At 40.8% G+C, this 25473-nt stretch overlaps 1 protein-coding gene across 4 annotated transcripts in view; it reads right to left on the bottom strand.

Moving 5' to 3' along the window:
* DDHD1 (DDHD domain containing 1) overlaps positions 1-10617 on the bottom strand; it is a 108459-nt gene extending 97842 nt beyond the window's left edge. For all 4 annotated transcript variants that reach the window (XM_047079634.1, XM_047079636.1, XM_047079637.1 and 1 more), the window contains exon 1: positions 9690-10617. In XM_047079634.1, the coding sequence (XP_046935590.1) occupies positions 9690-10518 (829 nt within the window). In that variant the 5' untranslated portion in view covers positions 10519-10617. The remainder of the gene's footprint in view (positions 1-9689) is intronic.
* Positions 10618-25473: the final 14856 nt, after the last annotated feature.

Raw genomic sequence — 25473 nt, 5'->3', positions numbered from 1 at the left:
AAGGCAGAGCAGAAATAGGTAAAAGAAAAACAAAGATGAAATAAAGATACCAATTTGTGGGTCAAAGGCTGGTTCCTCGTGAACCACCTAAAATACAGCCTTGAAGTGGCTGAACTGGTTATTCTCAGATTGAAAATGAAGACAACCTAAGATGAGGCATTTGAGAGCCATTTAGACTGGAGGAATTAATGAATTGACAAAGTTATCAATGTGAGGTCTATAAACCCCCTGCAATCAGAATTACTTGAGGTATATATTAAACAGAAAGATTCACAGATCTCTTGACTCTAATCTCCAAGGATGAGATCTAAAAATCTACATTTTTAAAAAAATTATTTTTTTGAGAAAGAGAACGTGAGCAGGTGAGGAGCAGAGAGAGACAGGGACAGAGTATCTGAAGCAGGCTCTGAGCTGTCAGCACAGAGCCCAATGTGAGGCTCAAACTCACAAACCGAGAGACCCTGACCTGAGCTGAATTCAGACGCTCAACTGACTGAGCCACCTAGGCGCCCCTAAAAATCTACATTTTTAATAATCTTCCCAGTGACTGTTAGGCTCGATGAAAGTACTGCAAAGTACTGGTCTAAGATTGGATGCCATTCCACAGGCAAGGGAACCCAGTAAACGTGACTGAAAGGCTGAAGTGTATTTCACTGTCCTCACCACACTGAAAGGTCTTAATTTTATTCAACGTCAGACTCTACAAGAGGACTTCAGGTCCCTGTAATGTGGTACTTCATTGTGATTCCCAGAACTCTGGAGGGAAAATGGTGGTGGTGGGTAAGATTAAGGAGGTTTAAAATGAACACAGAGATCTATCTACAGAAGAGGGTGAGGGAGGGGGAAGAGGGAGGGGCTATGTGTGTACATATGTGTTAAGGGTGTATATGGTCATCACATTTAAGGCTGAAATAATTTTGGTTGAGCCATATATTCCCACTCTTCTTTTTCCCAAATAAAATAGGTCAACCACACACTTTTTAATTTCCAGAAGCTAGGTTTCTTGTTTAATAGCCAATATATCAGCATGGCTTAAATAGCTAACACTTATTGAACCAGGTACTATGCTAAGTACTCTACATATGTGAATTTTAACAGAATCTTTATAACCACCTCACGAAGCAGGAATTATTATCCCATTTACACAGGAGAAACTGGGCCATGGAGAGATTATAACTTGCCTCAAGTCATATGGCTATGATAAATCAAGGATTCAAACTGAGGGAAACTGGCAACAAAGATCTGTTTTCTGAGCCTACTCAGCTTTTATTGCCAGTGCTGGTGAGAGATGGCTCCTTCAAATCCCTGGACTAAAGGTAGATTTATATTTGAAGCTAGATCTTGCTCTTGGTGCCAGAACCGAGCTGCCATTCCTACCACTACTGGTTCAACTGCAGGTCAATTAAGAGGAATCGATTCCTTCAAAATTTTCATGTTGAAGTCTCCACTGTAAAAGGAATTATGGGCCACTTTTTTCTTGCCAGCATGGCAAAAGACCAAGAACACTACTGGCTCTGCCTCAACTGAAAACTGAGCAGTCTTTTAGAAAGCCGTCAACTTCTCTATTGTATTAAAAATCCTGGTAGCTGGTGGAGATGTTCTAAATGGGCTTTGGGGGTGAAGTCAGTACCTCCCACAGCTGGTGACAGGATCCGCATACCAAAAAAAGTAGATGCTCAAAAACTTAGAATACTTTCATGTGAAGGAATTCCTCCTTTCCCACAGTCAGTAGATTTGTAAGAGAACCATGCACACCTCTGATGCACAAACCAGGAAAGCTCAAGACAGCAGCACAGCTCTTTCTGGGGCCTGAAAGACTAGGCAAAAATCCGTCAGGGTTTCTCATAGGAGCAAGCGACAGTTCACAAGGGGTTCTAGGACTGTGCCTAATTGAGAGTCGATTACCAAGAGTCAAGGCCAAAGAAAAGGTTATGTCAGGAAAGAGACTACAAATTGAATAGGAGAGCTGAAAGCCAAGAATGTCAAGTGGGTTGTAAATTTGAAAGGACAGAAGAGGCAGGAAAATGGAGAAGTAATAACACGAACTGTTATATAGAACTTACTATCTATCATGAGATGTTTCAAGATCTTTGAATATTTTAACACATTTACTACAATAATCCTAGGAGGTAGGTCCTATTATCCACATTTTACAGAAGGAACTGGGGCACAGAGAATTTAAGTTGCCCACAGACAGACAGTATATGGCAGAGCTGGGATTCTGACCCAGGCAGGTGACTCCAGTGGTCATTTACATTCATGAACAAGATACAATGCTGCCTCTCTAGAAAAACTAGTAAAATTGAAATGGAAGTGACAGAGATAAAATTGATGAGCTGAGGTAGGGTAAAAGCTATTTTGAAAACAAAGGTTGTAAACCAGATCCACCCTTAATGTGTGACCTACCCTACATTTTGATGGGTTCTAGGTCTGTCCATGAAAGACAGAATCCTGTTGGGCAATCAGAATTCCAAACAATTCAATCCAGTATTCCAGGATTAGGAACATCGGTTATATGTGAAGTACAGTAACACCCTTCTCACCCACCAAAAAAAGTGGAATGCGTGATGTAGTTTATACAAAATGACAGGCAAAACAGCAAACAGGTTAAAAATAAAAATATACTATATCCAAAAAAGATATTCTAAAATATAAGGTCCCAATTTTTTCTAGTGAAAGACAAAGAACAGAACCATGGGTAGTAGTGCTAACCTCATATAAAAAGAGTAAGAGTGGTTAGCAATACAATGAAAATGTCAAGCAAAGGCAAGCATCTGTTCATAAACCTTACAGACATACACACCTGCCTCATTTAGTGCTAACCATATACGAAAGGTTCATTTCAGCAGGACAGCCAGCATGGTAGAGTGAGTGCCATTAAAAGTGCTTCAACAGCCATATTGTGCTTTCTTCAGTTTGAGTGGTCCTCAACAATCTCTTCCTAGTAGACTCTCTTTTCTTTCTGATTTTTTTAATTTATTTTTTCAATTTACATCCCAGTTAGTTAGCATATAGCACAACGATGATTTCAGGAGATTTCTTAATGCCCCTTATCCATTTAGCCCTTCCCCCCTCCCACAACCCCTTCAGTAACCCTCTGTTTGTTCTCCATATTTAAGAAAGACTCTCTCTTTTCAATGACTGTCTTTTGATTCACAGCAAGATTGTTTTTTCTTCTTCTTTTTTTTTTTTTTGAGGGGGAGAGAGAGAGTGCACACATGAGGGTGCATGCAGGGGAGGGGCAGAAGGACAGGGAGACTCTTAAGCAGTCTCCATGTGTGGAGATCTTGCCACTGTGAGATCATGAGCTGAACTGAAATCAAGAGTAGGGGCTGTTTAGATGACTGAGCCACCCAGGAGCCCCAAGACTTTGTTCTCTAAAGCATAAACAAACTTGGGGGTACTTAATGTTAAAACATACCAGAGCCTTAGTGAAGGTCTAGATGGATGAAATAGGAGGACAGGAGATACCCTATCTAGAAGCGTATCTAGAAGCAATTCTATAGAATGAGAAGAAAATAATGGATGCAGTCAATAAAATACTAACTGAAAGTTGATCATTTGTAATAAAGAGTAATATGAAGGCTTAGAAGTAATTCCAATTCTGCTCCCTGTGCATCACCTAAAGTTACTGAACAGCACCTTCCATAGCATATGATATAGAAGATGTATGTTTGGCACAGTTAATCTAGTTCTTTGTCCCATATCATGTGTCTCAAGTGCTATCCTACATCAGTTTTCAAAATGATGGTTCACTGAGAAGTGGTCAAAAAGTGAATTAGTAATATTAGAGAGAGATTCCCATTCATATAGTTAAAATTATACTTTAGCAAATAAACTCTTAACTCTCAACTATTTGGAAAAGATCTCCATTCAGATGGAATTTATATTTGTCTAAGATTTCCAGATACCTGAAGTCCTGGGGTACAGAAGTACCAATAACAATGTAATTTCCAAAGGCTGGCCTGGCCTCAAAAGTCATTTGACAGATTTTATGTAAACATACAATGATTATAAAGATTATCTAGATATAGCTTAATGTAATAAGACATTAGAATAAATATTAATGAGTATATAGTTTATTCTTGTATGGCAACTGATAAAATTAGAAAGCAGTACATAAAATAGAATTATTTTTATATGATCATATCAAGATTTCCACCATTTTTCTTTAGTTCTCTGGCACAGGCAATCTTGATAGTAAACCGTGGGTAGTGGTTTTCACAATCTTGAATTTCACTTGTCCCCTAATGTTTTCACCATCTTGGGGACTCCTGTCCCCTGATCTGGGAGTACCAAAAAGTATCTACATTTTGCCTTTCATTCCATTAATCCACTCATTTGTCAGTGATTCAACATCTTTTGTGAGTATAATTTCCCTTTACCAAAGTGGACACAAAAGAGTAGAATTGTAAGTTATATAAACTGGCTCTACAAAATGAAGTTTTTTCTTGTTCCACTTTTAACTTAGCTTTTAGAGATGTGCCCTGGCCAAAAAAAAAAAAAAAAAAAAAAGAGAAAGAGAGAGAGGGAGGGAGAGAGAGAGAGAGACTAGTATTTATACCCTTTATCAGTGATGAAGTTTCTCTTGATAACATGTACAGGTTAAATGTTATTACACTCATAAAAGATAAAGGACTTAGATTAGATTCCCCAACAATCAGGGATTCTAGAACTGTCTATACCTCACCACCTCTTTTGCCCCAATAATCATCTTAGGCTTCCTGTGAGTGCATTTCCCATTTCCCTCTCCCTTCTATCTCCCTACTCTCTTCACCCAGTGTCCATAATTTTATGAGGATTCCATGACCAGCACATCCAGCTCCCCCACCCCCGATCAGAAAAGGATCACCCCTAAAGTTCCAGACATCAAAGCATCAAAGATCTTAGCAAAGCAGAAACTATAGGGTGTGATGTGGAGATAAAAGACCCAGGATATAAGATTTGGAAGAAGGAGCAGTACAAAAGTTCTCTTTTATGAAAAACTTGTAAAGGAGGGAAAAAAAGAGGGGGGTGTTGACATATGGAGTAAAGAAAGACATACCAATGACTCTGAACATTTATATAAAGCATGTGTACAACATGCATTATTACATTTGTGCTATATACAAATAAGGTGGATCAATAACTGATACTAGATCAGTTTTAAAGTAATGGTACAATGTAAAGGAAAACAAAAGTCCTGAATACCTTGGCCAGGTTGTACTAAGTCCTGCCCTCCATACAGATGTCTCAGTGTCATTCTTATCTTTGTACTCTTTCAGGAGGTCACTGAAAAATGCAGTCTAAAGCAGGCTTGATCTAAAACAGGGTTCTCAGAAAACTTCTGCCAGGATTCTGCAAACCTGAGCAGCCAGGGTTCCAATACAGCCCAAGGCTGCTTTCCAGTCTGGGCTACTGGGAGACAATACAGTTAAAAAGAAAAGACTCAACACTTTTTCAGAATCAGGCATGACAATATCTGGTCTCTACTCCCTATAGTTTGCTTTACTGGAGGCAGAAACTGATCAAGAAAGAGTGCCTTCTACCAGGTTGGACTCCATTACTTTCCCATGATGCCCTGTGAGACGGTTACAGTCATGCCGAATTAATAAACACCATTTAATTTGGGAACTTTCAGAAAGAGCCCTTATTTTTCTATCTCATTTTGGTGGGAGTATTATTTTTTCCTCAATATATCATGAAGACTGGTTAATTTCTAAAATGTTTGAAAGTGGTTTAGAATTATAATAATGCAAGTAGACCTCAAGTATACCAGAAAGTGGGGGAGGGGGAAGAAACTACACATTCATATAAATATTTGGTCAAATAAATAACTTTAGTCAATAAATGGAAATTACATACTCCCTTGTGCATAATGCACACATCACTGCCATAAGAATTGCTTTGAGACTATTCTAAACTCATTAAGTATCTCCATAATGTTCCATATGCCTTTCCACCACTATTACTAAATGCTTGGGCCACTTTCTTGCTAATTCTTTACAAACACTCTTTCACCTGTGATGACATAAAGGCCAATAACAACAAACCTCGGGTACTTGACAATTTGGCACTGGTCAACCTTATTAACTTTCATGTGAGTTTCTATAAACAAGGATTATTGTTTTCTGAGATCCACATAGTTAGGGTTAAACTTAGTACTTTGTGCCAACCATTGTTCCAGGCACGTTATATACAATAATTCTCAAAACAAGCCTATGAAATGGCTACAAGTAGTTTAGGAAGAAGAAGGGGAACAAGGGAGTTCACTTAGCCATTACTCAGCAATAATCAATTTTTTATCTAAAATGTCTACAGGCAGTAAGAAAAATATCTAAACAGACAATAAAATGAAAATAAACTTCCTACAACACTTTTTTCATATATAATAATATTGGCTTCCTGTCTATAGAAGACAAATTCTATTTCCCTTCTGATTCATGTACCCAAAATTGGTTCAAATTTTATCTGCTAGTAAGAGTTCAAAAGGAAGAACAAATATAAATGACACATTTCTTTTAGACTGAGCATAACTAACTTACTGGCCTTGACGCCCAGGTGTAGTGGGCTCAATTAAATCACAAAAAGCCTAAATCAGCACTGGAATCCTACTACCACTTTGTATGAATTTTTGGAAGTTTTTTTAAATTTCAATTTTTTTAATGTTTATTTCATTTTGAGGGAGAGAAAGAGAGAGTGTTAGAGGGAAGGGGGAGAGGATCTGAAGCAGGCTCTGCACTGACAGCAGAGAACCTGAGGTACAGCCTGAACTCAGGAACTGTGAGACCGTGACCTGAGTCGAAGTCGGACGCTTAACCAACTGAGCCACACAAGTGCCCCAGGAGTTGTTTTTGTTTTTGTTTTTTTTAAACTTTCATTGCCACCATTCAGAAAGTTTCCAGAAAGGTTAAAAAAGTAAAATGAGAAGAAAGTCAAAAGCTGCAAAAGCTGAAGAGACCATACTGGGACTGACCCCTCTCCCCCGCAAGAGAAATGTGAGAATTTACATAATACAGAGACCTGAAGAACCAATTGGAGCAAAGTGACCTGGGAGTGGGGATTTTGTGGGGAGTGGTAAAACATGGACAAAAAGCACTACTGTATTTCCATTGTAGCTCATAAGGAAGGCCTGGGACACCCACAGGATTGTATATCACAGAAAAGTATTTAGAAAATGCTAAAATGGAGTCAAAATAGGTGTTGCTGTCATGCTAGTTAACACAAATTAATTTATAACTTATAACTGGCCTGTTGGCTATCTGCTTTTGAAAAGAAAATGTGAGAAGACTAAGTCCACATTTCCTTTCAGATTAACTTCTGTAAGCCCTCACTGATTTTCTCTTGATTTATGACAAGACCATTGTAATGATATTTCCCAACTCTTCAATTTAACCTTTGAATTAATCACCTAAGTAATAGAGAACTTTCAATTGTTTCGTTTCTTAATACTCACAGGATAAAGTTCAAAGTCTTTAGCATTGCATATCTATCTTGTTCCTTTCCTAGTTACTCTCCCAGATGTACCATTCAAAGGCAGGTCCTCCCTTCACAATTTCCACCTGCCCTTGACCAAACAACTCTGTCTCTGTTATAGTCAAATCCCAAGCCTACCCTATGTGTCTTGGCTGCTGTAGGTGCAGCCCTAATTTCCTCCAAATGCCATGTAATTTCATGCTTCTCTGTCCCTGCATATGTTACCCCGTCTGGCTGAAAAGCCTTTCCTTGCATCTCCCCAATTTTTTTTTGCTTCAATTCACCCTTTAGAACTCAGTCTTACATTATCTGGGAAGCTTTCCTGATACTGTTACCCTTGGGTGGTGGGTGGGTCAGATGCTCTTTGGACACCACACTAGACTTTAAAATGCTTCATCACTTCTAGCTGAGTAACCTTGGACAAGTTCATTAATTTCACTGAGCCTGTCTCTTCATAAAGAGAATGATATCACTATGAAAGAATGTGAAAAATCACTTTATAAACAGTAAAGCACTATGCAAGCACTAACAATTTTATCATAAACCAAAAGAGTACACAACATTCTAGGTGAACATACTTTAGTCAATTTAAGGGTAGGATTCATTCATTCTTTGGTCTCCAGACTCCTCTCCAAGGATGCCCTGCAAAGTTTTACCCAACTTTTTGGCTCCACTAAGTCCTGTTCTTCTATATTCAAAGGAAAAAAATCTATAGTGATGTCTAGGACATTTGAAAAGACCAAGTGGAAAACTCCTGAAGAGTAAGGATTGTCCTTTCTTCCACCTTTCCCATGCCTTCACAAGACTACTGTATTATGCACACACAAATACTTGGCAAGAAGTAAAGAGCTGAATGAATGAATAAATGAATGAGTGAACATAAGCATACCCCATCCTTAGTGAGCTTGTAATTAAAGGGAGTGATGTGACAAATCCCATACGAATCTGGCCTTGTGAAAATGTTAACAAATGCCTTCAATGTCAATGAGATATTTAATTTTCTGCCATGCTTATTTTATTTGGTGACTTGATACATACTGTAATTGCTATCTTAGGGACTCAGCCTTAACATATGAATGCTTTAACATTATCAGAATCACCCATGCAATTCAATACCTATTTATTAAATATCTACTGCACTAGGCTCAATGAGAGTATGAAGATAAAGGTGAACTCTGCCCATAAATTGCTTAAAATACAGAAAGGAAGCTAAGTCACCAATATATATTAATACAAAATAGAATATTATAAAATACATGGAAGACCTAAGGCTAGTAACAGTCAATGAAGACATCTGAGTTAAGGCACTAGGCCCATAAAACTAAAACTATATATTACAAATTATTGGTGGCCAAAAGTTTCATTAGAGTAGAATATACATATATTACATATGTAACATTTGCTTTTAATCTAATTTAATTACAAACTTATTTGTGTTGTTATCTAATTGAAGAAGAACCATTGTTAACTTATTATCACACGTGTGCCAAGCACAGTTTCCAGCCAGTTAGGTACATTATTTCATTTACTCTACGACGTAGATACAAGTATCCCTATTTTTTAAATGAGGAAACAAAGGCATAGGCCTTGCCACTTTTCAAGGTTAGGAGGCAAATTGAGAATACGTAAACAAGAACCTAAGAGACAAAAACGAGTATTCCACAGAGAGTGAGCGGACCCATTTGCCAGCACTGCTTTTCATTTCTCCCCAACGCACCCGGTGGAAACCACCTATCTCCTTTCCTTTCCCGCTGTACTGTTTTTTTTTTTTTTTTCCCGAGCCCATAACTTAACTGTTGATTCTCGTGCAGATCACCTCAAGCATTCCCACTTCAGAGGACAGGCTGCTCTTTAAATCATAGGCAGTTCAGAGTAAATAAGACTGAATCAGATCCCCAGGTGGACAAAGCTCAGGTAGGATCACGAAATTAAACCTTCGGGCTGGGCATCCGTTCCTGGATCACCTCCAAGGGATGGCAGCAGCACCCAGCTCACCCAGGAGGCGCTACCCTGGCGGTATCTTCTCCTACTGACCCCACGCGGCTTGTACTTTGCCATCTGGTCATTCACCCTTCACCTGCCGGCGCTGCGGGTCTAATCTCCATCCTGCTCCTACCAAACGCCAGGCCTCAAACGCCTCCCTCTCCGCGGCGGTCAATCCCGAACCCACCCTGGTGCTCCTCGGCCCCCGCAGCAGCAGCCCGTCCCGCTCCCTCCCCCGGCCGGCTACTCACGGTTCCAGTACACCGGGTAGCACTCTCCTTGGGTCACATCCACCTCGTACAGGCCGCCCCGCACACACACCCGCTCGATGTTCACCAGCTCCTCCATCTCGGGCTCGTGCCCCGCACCGCGCGGGCAGAAGCCGCAGACGCGGTCCTCATCGTCGTCCTCCCCCGAGCTGGAGGCTGGGCCGCACACAGGGTCGCCGTCCGGGTCCCCGGCCCGGGGCAGGCCACCCGTGGCCTGCAGCAGCGTTCGGAAAGCGAGCTCGATGCGGAGCGAGTCATAGCCGATGAAGGGCTTCCAGGTCTTCTTGTCCTCCTTGTAGAACCAGCGAACCTCCTCCGGGCCAAGCTCGGTGACTACCTCGTAGCGATGCCGGGCGGCCGCGCCGCCAGGCCGGGTGCGCTTCCTCTCCCCGAGCCCTCCTCCCGCCGCCCCGCTGCCCCCAGCGCTCGACGGGACCAGCGGCGGCTGGGGCGGCGGGTGCAGCGACGAGGAACTGCCGCCGCCGCCACTCTCGCCTTCGCTGTAGTAGCGCAGCGAAGAACCGGACTCCGCGGAGCTGAAGTCGTAGGTCTCATCACTGAGACAGGAGTCGAGCGTCAGGTGGTGGTTATGGTCCTCCGCGCCCGGCGCCAAGTGCAGCCCGGGCTCTCCGCGCAGCAGGGCCAGGGGCACCTCGCCGTCGCCCGGGTCCCCGCCGGGCAGGTGGTCGAAGCAGCACACGCCGCCGCCGAACGCCGGCTCAGCATCTGAGCCCAGCTCCCAGGCTGCGTTGCCGCCGCCCCGGCCGTTATGCTCAGGGCTCCGCGGAGACCCGCGGCCCGGGTAATTCATGGTGTGGAGACGCCGCCGGCTGCCCGGCCCCGCGCCGAGCCGCGGCCCCCAGCGCTTCCGCCACACATTCAACGCCGTCGCCCTCTCCACCGGTAGTTTTTAATCTTTCAAATCCCAACCGGGGCTGCGGCGGCAGCGGCAGCAGCAGCGGTGGCTCCGCCCCTCCGAGGCCAGCGGCAGCCGCAGGCACGTTCCAAAGCCCGCCCCATTGTCGCGCAGCCCGACGTGGGCGGTGCTTAGCGCCGGCCCCGCCCCTAGGGTCGCGCGCGCCGCACCGGAAGCATCTCGTCTGCCGGCGCCTGGCATTAGCCTCGTGGCTTTCCCCTCTGGCCTGCGGTAGTGGGTCAGCTCAGGGCACCTGCAACTCTTAGGATTTCTCAATTCTCTTACGCCTCCCCTTTCTTCTCCCTGCACACCTGCCTCGGCCCCCGCCTTTCTGAGGTTCAGAGCCCAGATGAGGAGAAGCTTTATCCCACTCATCCTGGCAATCTGGGTCATGAGCCCAAGGGCTTAAGGTACAGGAGAGGGCCCCTGGAAGTTGGGTTCTCCTGACACTGCTTTTGTGATCTTAGGTCCTCATTTGGACCTTCTCAGTCACCTAGTTCTGGTTCCTCCAGAGCTGTAGGCCCACACGAAGGCACCCCACCGCATACGTGCGATCTCTAATGTTGACATCACCAATGCCACTCAGAAACCAGAGTCTAAACCTCTCTTCAGAAGCCACCTCATATTGTTTATTTTTCGATACTCGTTTCCTGTTTTCTCAACCTCACTGTTAGGCCATCGGTGGAGACCAAGTCCATATGTCTCAACCTCTCCCACACAGTGGGTGCATAATCAACGTCCATTATAATGATGGCAAGTGCAACCGATTGTGATAGATTATTATTTTGAAAGCCAGAAAACATTAGGTTCTAGACTTAGTTTTACTAACTAACCACAGGCAAGTCACTTCATCTCCTTGATCTTTTTGGTTTCCTCATCTGTAAAATGAAGTGATTATTGAACCAGATGATCTCTAAAGTGTCCTCCAGCAATGGAATTCTATGATCCAACAGTTTCTTCATGTTCTTTACGCATCTCTGATTCTGCAGCTTACCTTCTGGGATCAGAATGAATGCTGAAGCTCCCCTATGTAGTTATTTTATAGTACAAAAAAGTAATTTTATGAGCACATCACCCTATGTTGAGAATCCAGAGAAAAACAATCTCCAACCTCAGTGTTCTCAATTCATGACCAGACAATCTTCACTGTTTCTTTTACTCCTTTGGTGGAGGAATCAGATTCCTGGGGCAGTTTTTCTTGCCTTGTGATCTAACCTGTTAGATTAAGTCATAATTTAAAGCAGGATGGTCTCTAGCTTGTACAATGTTAGATGAATTTGAAAGGACATTGCTTCCTGTGTGCAAGGTAAGATACAAAACAGTGTTGCAATTCATATCTTGGAAAGCAGAGTATGGTTTGTTTTGCTCCAATTTGTGCCATTGCCCAAATGATAATTTTATGTAGTGAACAACCTGTCCGACTGAACACTGCAGCCCTGACTCAAACATCTAAGATCAGAACCCTCATCTCCATTTATACTGCTTTCTGAATGCTTGCTTTTCAGTTTCTTCTCCAGTCTTTCTATGACAACATGCAGAATATGAAGTTTAGTTATGAGCTTTGCTCTGTTTACTTCCCATGAAAGTATTTATTCTACAGTGCTTTGATAGTCACTTTTGTTCTGGGTGTCAATAAAAAAGAGAATGGGAGAGACTCAGTTCCTTCTTTAAGGACCTTATAGTCTAGTGGGGGATATAGGCAAATAAACAGATACATTAGCATAGGGTGTGATAAGTACCATGAAGTGGATTCAAAATAAGAGATATAACGTTTAAAATATGTCTATTTCTTTAGGTTTCTTGATGGAGCATAGCCTACCCGTATGACTTCTGATTATTTTAGCCAAATGTTAACTCATTAGGACCATACAATTCCTATTAATGAATATCATCCTTTATAAAAAAAGATTACTCTCTACCTTGTATTAAATGCATATTTCTATTGTTTAAATGTTGTGATCATATCAAGATTTCCACCATTTTTCTTTAGTTCTCTGGCATAGGCAATCTTGATAGTAAACCGTGGGTAGTGGTTTTCACAATCTTGAATTTCACTTTTCCCCCTAATGTTTTCACCATCTTGGGGACTCCTGTCCCCTAATCTGGGAGTTATCCTCTTCTGGTCCATTGTGTAAGGCCATACTCTTTTAGGTAGCCTTAAGAGGCTCTTGATCCTCAAAGATGATGAAAAAAAAAAAAAAAAACCAAACAAACCCCACAATCCAGTTGACAGGAGAAGGGATCCCACATTCTTTTCTGATTTCACTATTTTGGTTTAGACTTTGGTGAAGGGAGATGTCACTCAGTATTTTGGGGAGTTGAGATTGCTTCTGCCTCTTGGAAGTGAGCTGAACTAGAAGGACAGACCCATGTGGCTGGCCCCAGGCTGACAGTGAGTAAAAGATACGTGAAAATATAATTTCTAATTTCGTGCAACTGTATGTGCTTATTTGCTTGTTATTCCTTAGCCATGTCGAGGCAAAGGCCATGAAGTTGCTCTTCTCAGCTTCCTTTTCTGCTTAAAAAAAAATCATCCTTCCTGCTACTACTCTCCTACTTTTGCTCTTTTGAGTATCTTTTTAGATCATAATATCCTGATAAGGGGGGGAAGGTTTCCTCTGTGCAGTCCGAACTTGTTGGCATAGGTGTCAGGTGGCTCCTTATCACTACTCTACATTATAATTGTATGCAGTTGACACAGCAGTATCTGAACATTCATGGTATGTGTGTAAAGCATTATATTATATTTTAGTCATTACCCAAGATCAAGCCTCCTACGGGTAAGCCAAATAAGTTTGATTGATTTAGACTTCTGGTATTTGTGTATCTAGGCTGCTGCAATAACCAGGTGGAGGTGGAACCAAGCCTGGGGGAGTTCCTGTGGGCGTGGGAGAGAAAAAAGAGGCAAAGGCAGGTGGTTTGTACTATTAAAGACTGAAGTAATTCATCTGCACATCCTGCCATCTTCTCTTCCCCATTAGGTATATATGACTGGGGCTATCTAGCAACAACAACCATCTTCCCCTCCTTATCTCTCGAAAGTTACATGGTGCAATTTTATACCCCCTTTCCCTTTTCTTCTCTAAGGTTTCCCTGTTGCTCATTTTAATCCATTTTCACCTGTATAAAAATATCAGGAGTAGCCTTATGCCATGCGGTTTATACTGAGCCAATAACCCACACCCATATTTGAAATGACTTTATCCAAAGTATGTGATGGAAAATTTTGAATGAAGAAAGAGGGTGGCTATATAGCCATACCCCTATTTGCTCTATCTCCGATTTGATAAGCCATCCACTACATTACAATTTTTATTGTACTTTTTATTTTTGTAGGATTACTATTTATCCAGTTTGAATGTCCTAGTGTTTTCATGCTACTTTAACAAAATACCATAAACTGCATAGCTTATCAACAATAAACATTTATTTCTCACAGTTCTGGAGGCTGGGAAGTTCAAGATCATGGTGCCGGCAGATGTGTGTGGTGAGATCTTCATGGCTCATTGACAGTCATCTTTTCATTGGGTCTCCATGTATCAGAAGGAACGAGGGAGCTCTGCGAGGCTTCTTTTATAAGGGCCCACCTCCTAACCCCATCACCTTGGGGATTAGGATTTCAACATGTGAATTTAGGAGGGTGCACAAACATTCAGACCATGACAGAGGGTGTCTTTTTTGGGTGCACAGGTTAAATGGAATGATAAACTAGACTAAAGCAGGGAACATTCATTGAATATATATTAGTTATTTGCTAAGTTCCAGGTACTAGCTAGGCCCTACAGTGAAGTATTTCCAGTCTAGAGGTATCTTTAAATAAACCCAGAATGCCAACTTTTTAGCTTCTATAAGGAATATAGTTGTAATGCAGAATGACCGCAGGAGTCATTCTTTCCCTAAAGACAGATCAATAGAGGAAGCCAAATTACAATAAAAATGTAGCTATGTGAGCAGAAATAACATACGAAAACATAATGAATAAAGTCATTCATCCTTCTATTTATTCATTCAACAAATATTTATTGTCTACTGCTATTTTGCTGATGGTTTGTTTTGTGTTAATTGAAGTCACACTTAAAATGTAGAATTATCAAATGCATTTACTTAAAGATTTGGAAGAGGTCTGACCACAAAATTGTTCCTACCAAAACCCCATAAATTTTTTTTTAATGTTTATTTATTTTTGAGAGAGAGAGAGAGTGCAAGTAGGGCGGGGGCAGAGAGAGGGGGAGAGAGGATCCAAAGAGGGCTCTGCACTGACAGCAGCAAGCCCAGTGTGAGGCTTGAACTCAGGAACTGTGTGATCATGACCTGAGCTGAAGTGGGGTGCTCAATCAACTGCACCACCTAGGTGCCCCCCAATTTTTTTTATATTCCTTCTGGAAATAAAGGCCAATGGCACTGAAGGTATATATTCAAATGAAACAGATTGCAGATCAATACAATATTGATGCATTCTTAATGGAGGAAACCACAAAATCCTTAGTTTGTTTACATCGGAAAAGAAGATTTGGCTATATCCCTGCCCTTTCATTATAGAAAAGTGAGTTAGACTATGACCATAGGCTATTGTGAGGTCTGCATTATGCATCCACTGTGGATGCATTTGATGACTTTTGTGCTCCAGGAGTTTTTCCTATCTTATCCCAGAGGTAAACCGAAAGTAAATATTTATTTATTCACAAAGTATATGGTACATAATTCATACGTATTATGTACATATAGTATATAATTCATATCAATTACCTTTAACAATAAGTAATTGATAATCATAAGTTTTATTAAGACTTAGATATAGTATCTTGTATATTTGTAGTTTATTCTGATTCTCATATGATAAGTGAGAAAGGAGAGAAAAAAGAAGCTATGTTTCAGTAGGGATTTCCACTAGTGCAACTCTAAGTAATTTGCTGAGTTTTTAAAGGACTGAGTGGCAGAATCAATTCAGTGTTGTAACTGCTGCTTAAGACAGTGTCTTTATCCTTACATCATAAGTCAGCATTTCAAGTGTCAATCAATATATGATTGTAGACTTACAAGCCCACAGACCCCTTTCACAACTTTCCCATTGCTTTTTGAACCATACTTTTAAGACATTAGGGTAATATCATTTACAAATTAAAATAGGATGGTAGGAAAGCAAAGTTCTTCAGAAATTTAATCTTCTTTAAGATTAAGTAACCTGTATTTTAAATATAAGAAATGAGTAACAATGGTCTCATGTTTACAATTCACTTCTTCACTTCTTCACTTCTTCAGTTTAGAACTTCAGAGTCAAAATAATTACTAATCATCAATGAGAGCTCACAGTCCTTTATCTGATCATTCATATTATTATACTCCTCGAGTTAGAAATGATAAGCCCTGATCACTCATATTACCTTACTTTCAGGTTAGAAACTATAAACCTCTTGAGATGCTCTTGGTTCTTTGGAGGTAATCTTAATGAAGATATAGAGGGACAGTGTATTGGTGTCCTAGAGCTGCCATAAGTAAATTTCTACAAACTGTGTGGCTTAAAACAACAGAAATTCATCCTTTCACAGTTGTGAATGTTGTCAAAGTTGGTTCCTTCTGGAGGCTGTGAGGGAGGAACTGTCCCATGCTTCTCTCCTAGCTTCTGATGGTTGCTCGTCTTTAGTTGCATTTCTCTAATCTCTGCCTCTGTCATCACATGATCTTCCTTGTGTGTCTGTATGTCAGTCCTTCCTTTTCTTAAAGGACACCGGTCATTGGATTAGGGCCCACTCTAACCCAGTATGACCTCATCTTAACGAATTACATCTGCTAAGACTATTTTTCCAAGAAAGGCTACATTCTGAGGTTCTGGGCTACATTCTGAGGTTCTGAGCTACATTCTGAAGAAGAATTTTGGGGGGATACTAGTTGATCCACTATAAACAGTAAATGCTTATATGCAAGCACAAGTGCTTAAACAACTTTGTCAAGCATGTAAAAAATGACTAGATTAATTTTTACCAAAGAGCTTTTATATATTTAAGTGAAAATAGTAAATGTAAAGACCATAAATATAGATGCAGGAATTCAACATTCCAAATTCAGAAAAGGATATGGTACAAAGAGATTCCGTGGTATGTTTACTATAGTAAAGGCAGTAATTCATTGCAAAAATAAACATTATACAAATAAGCAAAAATAATGTTTGACAGAGGTAGCTCAGGAAAAGGTGCCTTTTGGCTCATTCAACAATTTCTGTCTGTTGATCCATCCAATCATCTGTTCATCCTCTCACCTATTCAAAAAGAATTTGAGTCGATTTCTAGAAATACATTAAAAACAATGAATATAAGTGAGAAAATAGGAGAAGGGAAAAGTGAGGTTAGAAAAATAAAAAAAAATCAGGAAATAAAACATACTGGGTTAAGTCCCTTAAATTTGCAAAATAAAGATGGACCACAGTTCAGTTCTGCACTTTCCTAGAGATTGTTATGTGATCCATAATCTCAATAAGATGAAATATTTGGATATTAATATTCTTTGTCTGTAAAAAGGAAATAAAGCATTATTCAGCAAAGGGAATTCCTTATTTTCATCTTTAGAATTTTAGGTGTTAATTATTAGATGATATATTATTGTAAAACTTTACTATGTATACACCTTCCTGAAATTTCACAGGTAAGTCACAGATTTTCTGCAAAACATTTCTGAGGGGCAATGAGAGAGACAGTATCTTTACTAAATCCTTTCTGACAGAGACATAATACTAGGAAATATAATTCAAAGTGGATCATATCTGTTTTGAAAACAAAACAACAATCAAAACAAAATCCAACCCATAATAGGAAACACCTTGACATTGGGAAGAATGGCAAAATGAACTATTGTATATCTCAGACTATGGGGCACTGTGCAAAAAGCAGTTAAAAAGAATGTACTGGTAGAGAAAGATTGCCAAATCATATTCTTAAGTGAAAACAGCAAGTCACAGAAAAGTGATCTGTGGTTTGATCTTATTTTTACATTAAAAACACAAATCTACACGATACATGTACAATATACATATATACATATGTATACATATATATTCACCCATATACACATAAATCATCAGTAAAAATCTGAAGGAATAAGCTCCAAATTACCCACATAGCTAGTCCTGGAAGGTGGTGAAGAAATGAAGTTAGATCTTAAGTTCTATATTTTTGAACTTTATATGATGAGTATACATTTGTATGTTACTTGTATAATTAAATAACATTTTTAAAAAGTAAACTAAAGTGGAGAGTAATGTAGGGGCGCCTGGATGGCTGAGTCAGTTGGCATCCAACTCTCAATTTCAGCTCAGGCTATGATCTCACGGTTAGTGGGTTTGAGCCCCATGAGGGGCTCTGCGCTGACAGTGTGCAGCCTGCTCGTGATTCTTGCTCTCTCTCTCTCTCTCTCTCTCTCTCTCTCTCTGTCTCTCTGTCCTCCCCCCCCTAAGTAAATAAACATTTTTTTAAAAAATGGAGAGTAATGTAGTGTTGACCTCTCTCACTGCCTTAGAGGTTTCTCTTTTCCAAGTAGCCTTCTCCTCGTATGACCACATCAATCTTATTGACTTGCTGATTTGAGTAAAATCACTATCTACGGGTGTCACTGAAATCACACAGAGGTTGCAGACAGACCTAGATTCAGTTCTCAGTCCTGTCAGATTAGCTTTGTGAACTTTGAGCTCAGATTCATCATCAGTTACACAGAAATAATGGCAATACTTGCCTCACTTTGTTGTGGCGAGGATTAGTTAAGAAAAAAACAGGCTAATCTATATGAAAGCACTTGCAGAACCTCCATGACTGTCACCTGCTACTACTGGCAGCAAACATATTATGCAACACGATATCTTCCTATATTTCCAAGCCTTCCTTTTTTAATGTTCTTTTTCCCTTTCCCCCTCTGGCTTTCTTTTTGTTTATAAGTTTTGTGAGGTAGAATCAGTGGTATACAGCATCTAAAGTACCTTTTATTTAACATTTATTTTTGAGAGAGCATGAGCGGGGAATGGGCGGAGAGAGAGAGAGACACAGAATCTGAAGCAGGCACTAGGCTCCAAGCTGTCAGCACAGAGCCTGACGCGGGGCTCAAACCCATGAACTGTGAGATCACGACCTGAGCCAAAGTCGGACGCTTAACCAACTGAGCCATCCAGGCTCCCCGTAAAGTACCTTATTTTCTAAAAAAATTTTTAAACGTTTTTTTTTTTTTTTTTTTTTTTTTAAGTAGAGAGAGACAGAGTGTGAGCAGGGGAGGCACAGAGAGAGAGGGGAACACAGAATCCGAAGCAGGCTCCAGACTCTGAGTGCCAGCACAGAGTCCAACACAGGTCTCAAACCGGTGAACCTAGAATTAATGACCCAAGCCAAAGACTGACGCTTAACCAGCTGAGCCACCCAGGCACCCGAAGTACCTTATTTATTTACATTTCAACTAGCCCTGTGATTCCTCATTTACTAAACCTGTTCTTCTCAGAACTATTGGCCAATCCACACAGACGTCAACAAAGGTAATTCAACTTCTCAATCCTTAAACGGCTTGTAAAATTACTTGTATCTTTTTCTTCGAAGCTGTTCACAAACTCTTTTTGGCTCCCATACCTTGGTGAAACTCTGAGGAGAGGCCATAGACCTAAATTTTAGGTCACATGGAATCTTTTTTTGCAACTCTGCTCTCTCCCCTACTTAATGCTGCTGGCTTTCTTACTAACAGTGGCACAGCCTGTGGGGCTAAAAACAAAAATTCAACATACTCTTCCATGTATGTTGAAATTGTCTTTTGAGGAGTCCAGGGACCTCTGAGATTCTTTGATATCTGCAAATTTCTGATCTCCTTCAAAGGTCATGAAAATTACAAGAACCCTATTAGTGCTAAATGAATTTTAAGATTAAGTGTAACTTTCTTGGAGCTGTTTGAAGACTTAGTCTGAGTCAGAGGCGAAACATGGAATTCATTATAATTCTTAGAGAGGAAAAGGATGTAAATGGAATTTTAATTTCAGTGGCATCTTTCAGCAAGATGTTTCTACTTGTAAAATCAAGAACAATTGATATGATCTTTCTCTTAAGGGGTATCAGTTATTAGGGGAAACTGACAAAAGATCAGTTGAAATGGACACATATATACCGCATGCCTATTAAGTAAGAGTCAAGCACTGCATTAGGGGCAAAACTCAGAGTCCAGTGACAAAGTGGACAATTAAATAGGCAGATAGAGGAGCAGTCTGGTAAGCCTCCGACTCTTGATTTCACTTAAGTCATGATCTCAGGGTTGGTGGGATTGAGCCCCATGTTGGGCTCCCAGCTGATAGCATGGAACCTGCTTGGGATTCTCTCTTTCTCTCTCTCTCTCTCTCTTCCCCTCCCCTGCTTGTACATGTGCTCTCTAAAGAAATAAGTAAACAAGTAAGTAAGTAAAATAATTTAAAAAAATTGGCAGATGGAAAGCTGAAAGTAGCCATGAGAAAAGCCTGGAAGGGTGCTGTTGCAGTACTCAGAAGACAAGAATGGGGACATTCAATCACAGAAGGCCCCCAACAAAAAGACGCCTAAAGCAGGACCTGAAAGGTAAATAAAAGGTAGCTGAAAGAGGAGAATGGAGGGGGACTGCAAAACAATATTCCAGGCAGAAAGAATCATGTCCACGCTGATCCAGGGCTTGAAGAACTAGAAGACAGAGAGTAGGGTAGGAGAGGAACGTACATACAGATTGTTGGAAAGCCAAATAATATAAAACCATAATTATGCAGACACTGAAGAAGTCTAATGTATTTTGAAAAAAATGAAAAGTTATTCCATGGGAGCTTCTTTGAGAGGATTACAATCCATTGTATTTAAATAGCAGGCTTGCGGGGTGCCTGGGTGGCGCAGTCGGTTGAGCGTCCGACTTCAGCCAGGTCACGATCTCGCGGTCCGGGAGTTCGAGCCCCGCATCAGGCTCTGGGCTGATGGCTCGGAGCCTGGAGCCTGTTTCCGATTCTGTGTCTCCCTCTCTCTCTGACCCTCCCCCGTTCATGCTCTGTCTCTCTCTGTCCCAAAAATGAATAAACGTTGAAAAAAAAATTAAAAAAAAAAAAATAGCAGGCTTGGGGCTCCTGGCTGGCCCAGTCAGTACAGCATTCAACTCCTGAGCTGGGAGTTATGAGTTTGAATCCCACATGGGTGTAGAGATTACTTAAAACTAAAATCTTAAATAAAATGCAGACCTAAGTCCCTGGAATGATTGCAGATAGGACCTTCCTAAGTCAATCCAACTATAGGCACTTTGATAGCTCCTGATTCATCTGGCACAGGGCCTTGCTCATAATTGCCACTCAGTCTATATTGCTGACCCAGGGCACTTCCATTCCATGACCTATAATGATATTGTCATCATTCTCACATGGGCTCACCAGGGGCTCATCCTCTGTAAGTCACTGTTTGGATTTTGATGTGAAAGGCATTGCAGAGCTCAATCTGCTTTAAAATCTGCTCAGTTGGTTGAACATTTGACTCTTGATTTCATCTCACGTCATGATCCCAGGGTCATGGGGCTTGTCAGGGGTCAGTGTGGAGCCTGCTTGGGATTCTCTCTTTCTCTCCCCCTGCCCTTCCCCCACTCACATTATCTCTGTCTCCCTCAAAATAAAGAAATAAACTTAAAAAAATAATAAATATAAAATAGTTCCTCAATAGGCCTGCCATGGTGGGTTTTTCATTCCTAACAGGTCTCACAATATACCTGTAATCTGAGGTACTTTCTTGAGTTACGTAATGAAGGTAGGGGCATTTTCCTCATAGATGTATCCTTAAAGTGTGTGCAGCTGATATGGTCAGGCTTTTCACTAAGTATATATGAGGTCATATTAAGTTTTTAATGCCCAAATTATTACTTGAATCCCCACTGACTTGATTGCTAGCCAAATATTTCCAAATATTGCTTGTTGGTCCCCAATGGAGAGCTTACATCTGCTTACAGTTTGTTCTGTCTACCACAATAAGAATCCTCATCCACCATGTCCCTTCTCCCCTGTTCTGGCAATACTGTGTCCACCCCCGTGCCCTTCCTGGCCTCCAAGTAGCTTGAAGGAACCTTGCTGTTGTCTCACTACTGGTGCTGTCCCCTCCTGATGTTGGTGGTGGCCTTGCCAAGGTGCTGTCTTCTGACTCGCCCAAAGCCGCCTCCAATCTGGGTTCCTGCAAGAGCAGTGCCAGGCTGAGCTGGGAGGAGGGAGGGTCAGTCCTCTTTCCAGCTCTGAACCTAGTGGGTGCACACTGCTCTGCCCAGAGTCATAAAGCTCCCGCTTCAAACTTTCTCTTCAGTTTCTACTCCCAGAGACAACTCTCATCTCCTGTTCCCCTTCTTCCTGTCCTCCCACCATTCCCAAAATAACACAAAAAGCCTCAGAGCTAAAGCTTGGGGTCAACCACCCAGAATAGTATGTGATCGTATAGCATCCATGGCCAAGTTAACATACTAACAAGGGGAAGCATCTTAATAGGTTTTCTCAAGAACAATTACTAGTCTTTTCCAAAGTGAAGAAAGATGTCTCCACTTCTGGGTGCAAAAGAACTTGCAACTCTTAAATGACCACTTCCTCACAAATACTCACCCAGGTTTCAAAAATCTTAAGGCCCAGGTCTAGCTAGGGCATCCAGGGCAGAGAGGAAGGTCTACCACTCAGAAGGAAAAAAGACAGCTCTTTTTTTTTTTTTTAAACTAACCCAATAATTCTCAATAGTTTATCAGATGGTAAAGGTACAAAGGATCAGAACTCTTAAGGCTGGTCAATGTCAATTTATGAAATATCTGGAACCAGAAAACTCTGGATAGTTTTATATGACTCCGGTAGAAGACAGCAAGGGCAGAGGGTGAGAAGGAAAGCATCCAGAAAGAGATTCTAGACATGAATGGCGTGAAAGACAAACTCTGGTCCTACCAATTAAGCTGTAAGTGTTTTGACTTTCTAAATTCACCCTTAAGTTAATATCATCGACTCTGAAAAAGATGTCATAAACATTCTTGATATAAGATTACATGCCTTAATAGGTAAAAGAGTTCCTAGTTCTAAGTTGGAATGACTAATAATCCCCTATCAGAAGTTATAAATAGAAAATTAGCAAATGAGGAAATGAAAACTAAAAAAATAGTTAAAAGAATAGGATGAAAGGTTCATCTGGCACATTAACAACAACAAAAAATATAAAATAAAGCAATAATTGCATGCTACTTTGTGCCAAGCAAAATTTGTGCCAAATCATGAGGCTATGAATTACCATGTTCATGAGGGCTGGAATTTATTCGGTACATGATAGGAAGACATGGACAGATTTTTAGCAGGAGAATAACATCTTCTTAGAGCCCTCTCTTTTTTAAAAGGAAAGATTAATTAGTCAATTTGGTATAGGATGGATTAAAGAAGATCAAGATCATAGTGCCTACCATTATTTTAAATATCAAGTAACAATTCCAGAAATGGTCTGTACAGGCATGTTGCTACATATCTAGCTTTGGAAAAACCCATGAGAAAGGACTGGATAATGCACCGACTTCCTCCATCCATTATGCTGTCTCTCAGTAGAGCTCGCTGCCTGATAAGTGATGTTAATGTACCGTGAGACTCTGTATAACTTGATATCACATGAGAACAGCCCAGAACTCATTTTTCAAATTGAACAGAGGTGTCCTTTTAAAGAAATTTTGTCTTTCCATGAAAATTAGGAAGCATCAGCATCAAGAATTGGGGGATTTCCATTTTCAGAAAGTGCTTTGTGTTTTTTCTTCTCAATGCCCATGACACATGAACAATTTTCTTAGCTCCTTATGGTGGCTATGGCATCCGTTTTTAATGGTCCTCCTTAATTGCAAAGATATCCTGTGGTAATAAGGCTTCCTTAAGTCTGGCTTTACTCCAAGGACAAAGAATTTTCTAATACATATTTTTTAAAAATTTTGCAACCTTCTTAGAAGATGCCTTTCCCTAAATGAACACAAACATTGTTTCCTTCTTTCAAAGAAATAACTGAACAACAGTTCTGTTTAATTGGCAATAACATTGAGCAAAGCCCCATTTTTCCTGCCACATTTCTCCTGTTTACTTCCAGTGTGTTAAGCCTGTCTCTTAGGACCTAGTGATACAGTGATGGTTTACCCTTTCCCCAATTGAGGTCTGCTGTCATCCACACCATCTGCTGACTATAATCTAATATAGTGACTCTAGAGCCAATGAATTTTTTTTATAACTTATTACTATTATAAGAATCTTCCAGAACTTTTCCAGGTAGAGCTCTAAGTATGGAAAAACAGAGTCTCTGGGCTATCATAACTTTCTCTTTCTTTTTGTAAGTAGACGCAGTAGGCTTTGTTCATCTCAGCCATCCTTAACTGCGTCCTTCATAGAAATGGAAGGAAAAAAAGTTGGTGCTATTGACAGAAATCAGGGAAAGCATGTGTGTTTCAAGATGTGTAGTGAATAGCAACGTGGTAAATAAGGAGTGAAATAAGTACAAGATAGGAAATTAGGAAACCTGGATTCCAGACTCAGGCCTGTCACCAACTAGACATTTGAACTCTGGCAACAGTTTATCTTCACAGGGTATGACTTTTTTTCATTTGTAACATGAGGAAATTGAGCTAAAGTCATTTCTACTTATGACCTCTTACGATTATTTTTCCTACTCCCAAATTCAGCGTCTGTGACTACATAAGACTTCTGGCTTTTTTGATAAATGGGGGCATCTGGCCTGCCATTATTAGCATCAGTGAAGATGTGAGCAATTGAAATGATAGGTCATGTTAACCTAGAGGAAAGTAAAGCTATTGAAATAGTAGGGGTATCCTGGGAGTTGGGGCAATACTGGATGTGGCTTAGAGACTGTTTGCATGATCTTACATATCATCTCTCTTCTTTATACTTCTCTTGTTTTGTTCATTCCTGTCCTATCTTATTTTTGTGTTTTCTATTTTTATATTCTTCTTCCAACCCTGACCCTTTTCTTTCCTTTATAGGGTTTAGGCTTCAGTGTTCGTGGAAAGTAATTTTCAGAATTCTGGGTCTGAAAGAAATGTCATATTGTAACTCTTGCTAACTGAAATGTAAACCTAGCCAGCTTCATGTGTCAGTTGACACTGTGCAAAGCCTCTGGAGTATGAGTGTGGGCGGCACTGCCCCTGCAAGAGTTCCTGGCACCAAAGTTCCCGGGAGAGAATCCCTATACATGTCATTCAAGTACAAGTGCCACATGACTCACATGCCATGAGGCAGAGGCTCCCCATTTGCTTCTGTCCATGTCCACCTTGTGCCCTGTCTTCTTGTTTCTTCTTTTTAAAAAGATTTTTTTTTAATGTTTGTTTATTTTTGAGACAGAGCATGAGTGGGGGAGGGGCAGAGAGTAGGAGACACAGAATCTGAAGCAGGCTCCAGGCTCCGAGCTGTCAGCATAGAACCTGACCCATGAACCGCAAGATCGCAACCTGAGCCGAAGTCAGATGCTTAACAGACTGAACCCCCCGGGCACCCCTCTTGTTTCTTCTTAAACATGGTTTTCCCTCAGTACACTTATCACAATGAGCACTGAGTAATGTATAGACTTGTTGGACCATGTGAAACGAACATCACACTGTATGTTAACTCTACTGGAATTAAAGTTAAAAACTTAATTTAGAGGGGCGCCTGGGTGGCTCAGTCGGTTGAGCGTCCGACTTCAGCTCAGGTCACGATCTCACGGTTTGTGAGTTCGAGCCCCGCGTCAGGCTCTGGGCTGATGGCTCAGAGCCTGGAGCCTGTTTCCGATTCTGTGTCTCCCTCTCTCTCTGCCCCTCCCCCGTTCATGCTCTGTCTCTCTCTGTCCCAAAAAAAAAAAAAAAAAAAAAAAAAAA

The sequence above is a fragment of the Lynx rufus genome, unplaced genomic scaffold, assembly GCF_022079265.1.
Source record: "Lynx rufus isolate CCGP_SWC_20201006 ecotype Redwood Valley unplaced genomic scaffold, mLynRuf1.p SCAF_17, whole genome shotgun sequence".
Lineage (NCBI taxonomy): Eukaryota > Metazoa > Chordata > Mammalia > Carnivora > Felidae > Lynx > Lynx rufus.
This window is presented reverse-complemented; position numbering and strand designations above follow the sequence as displayed.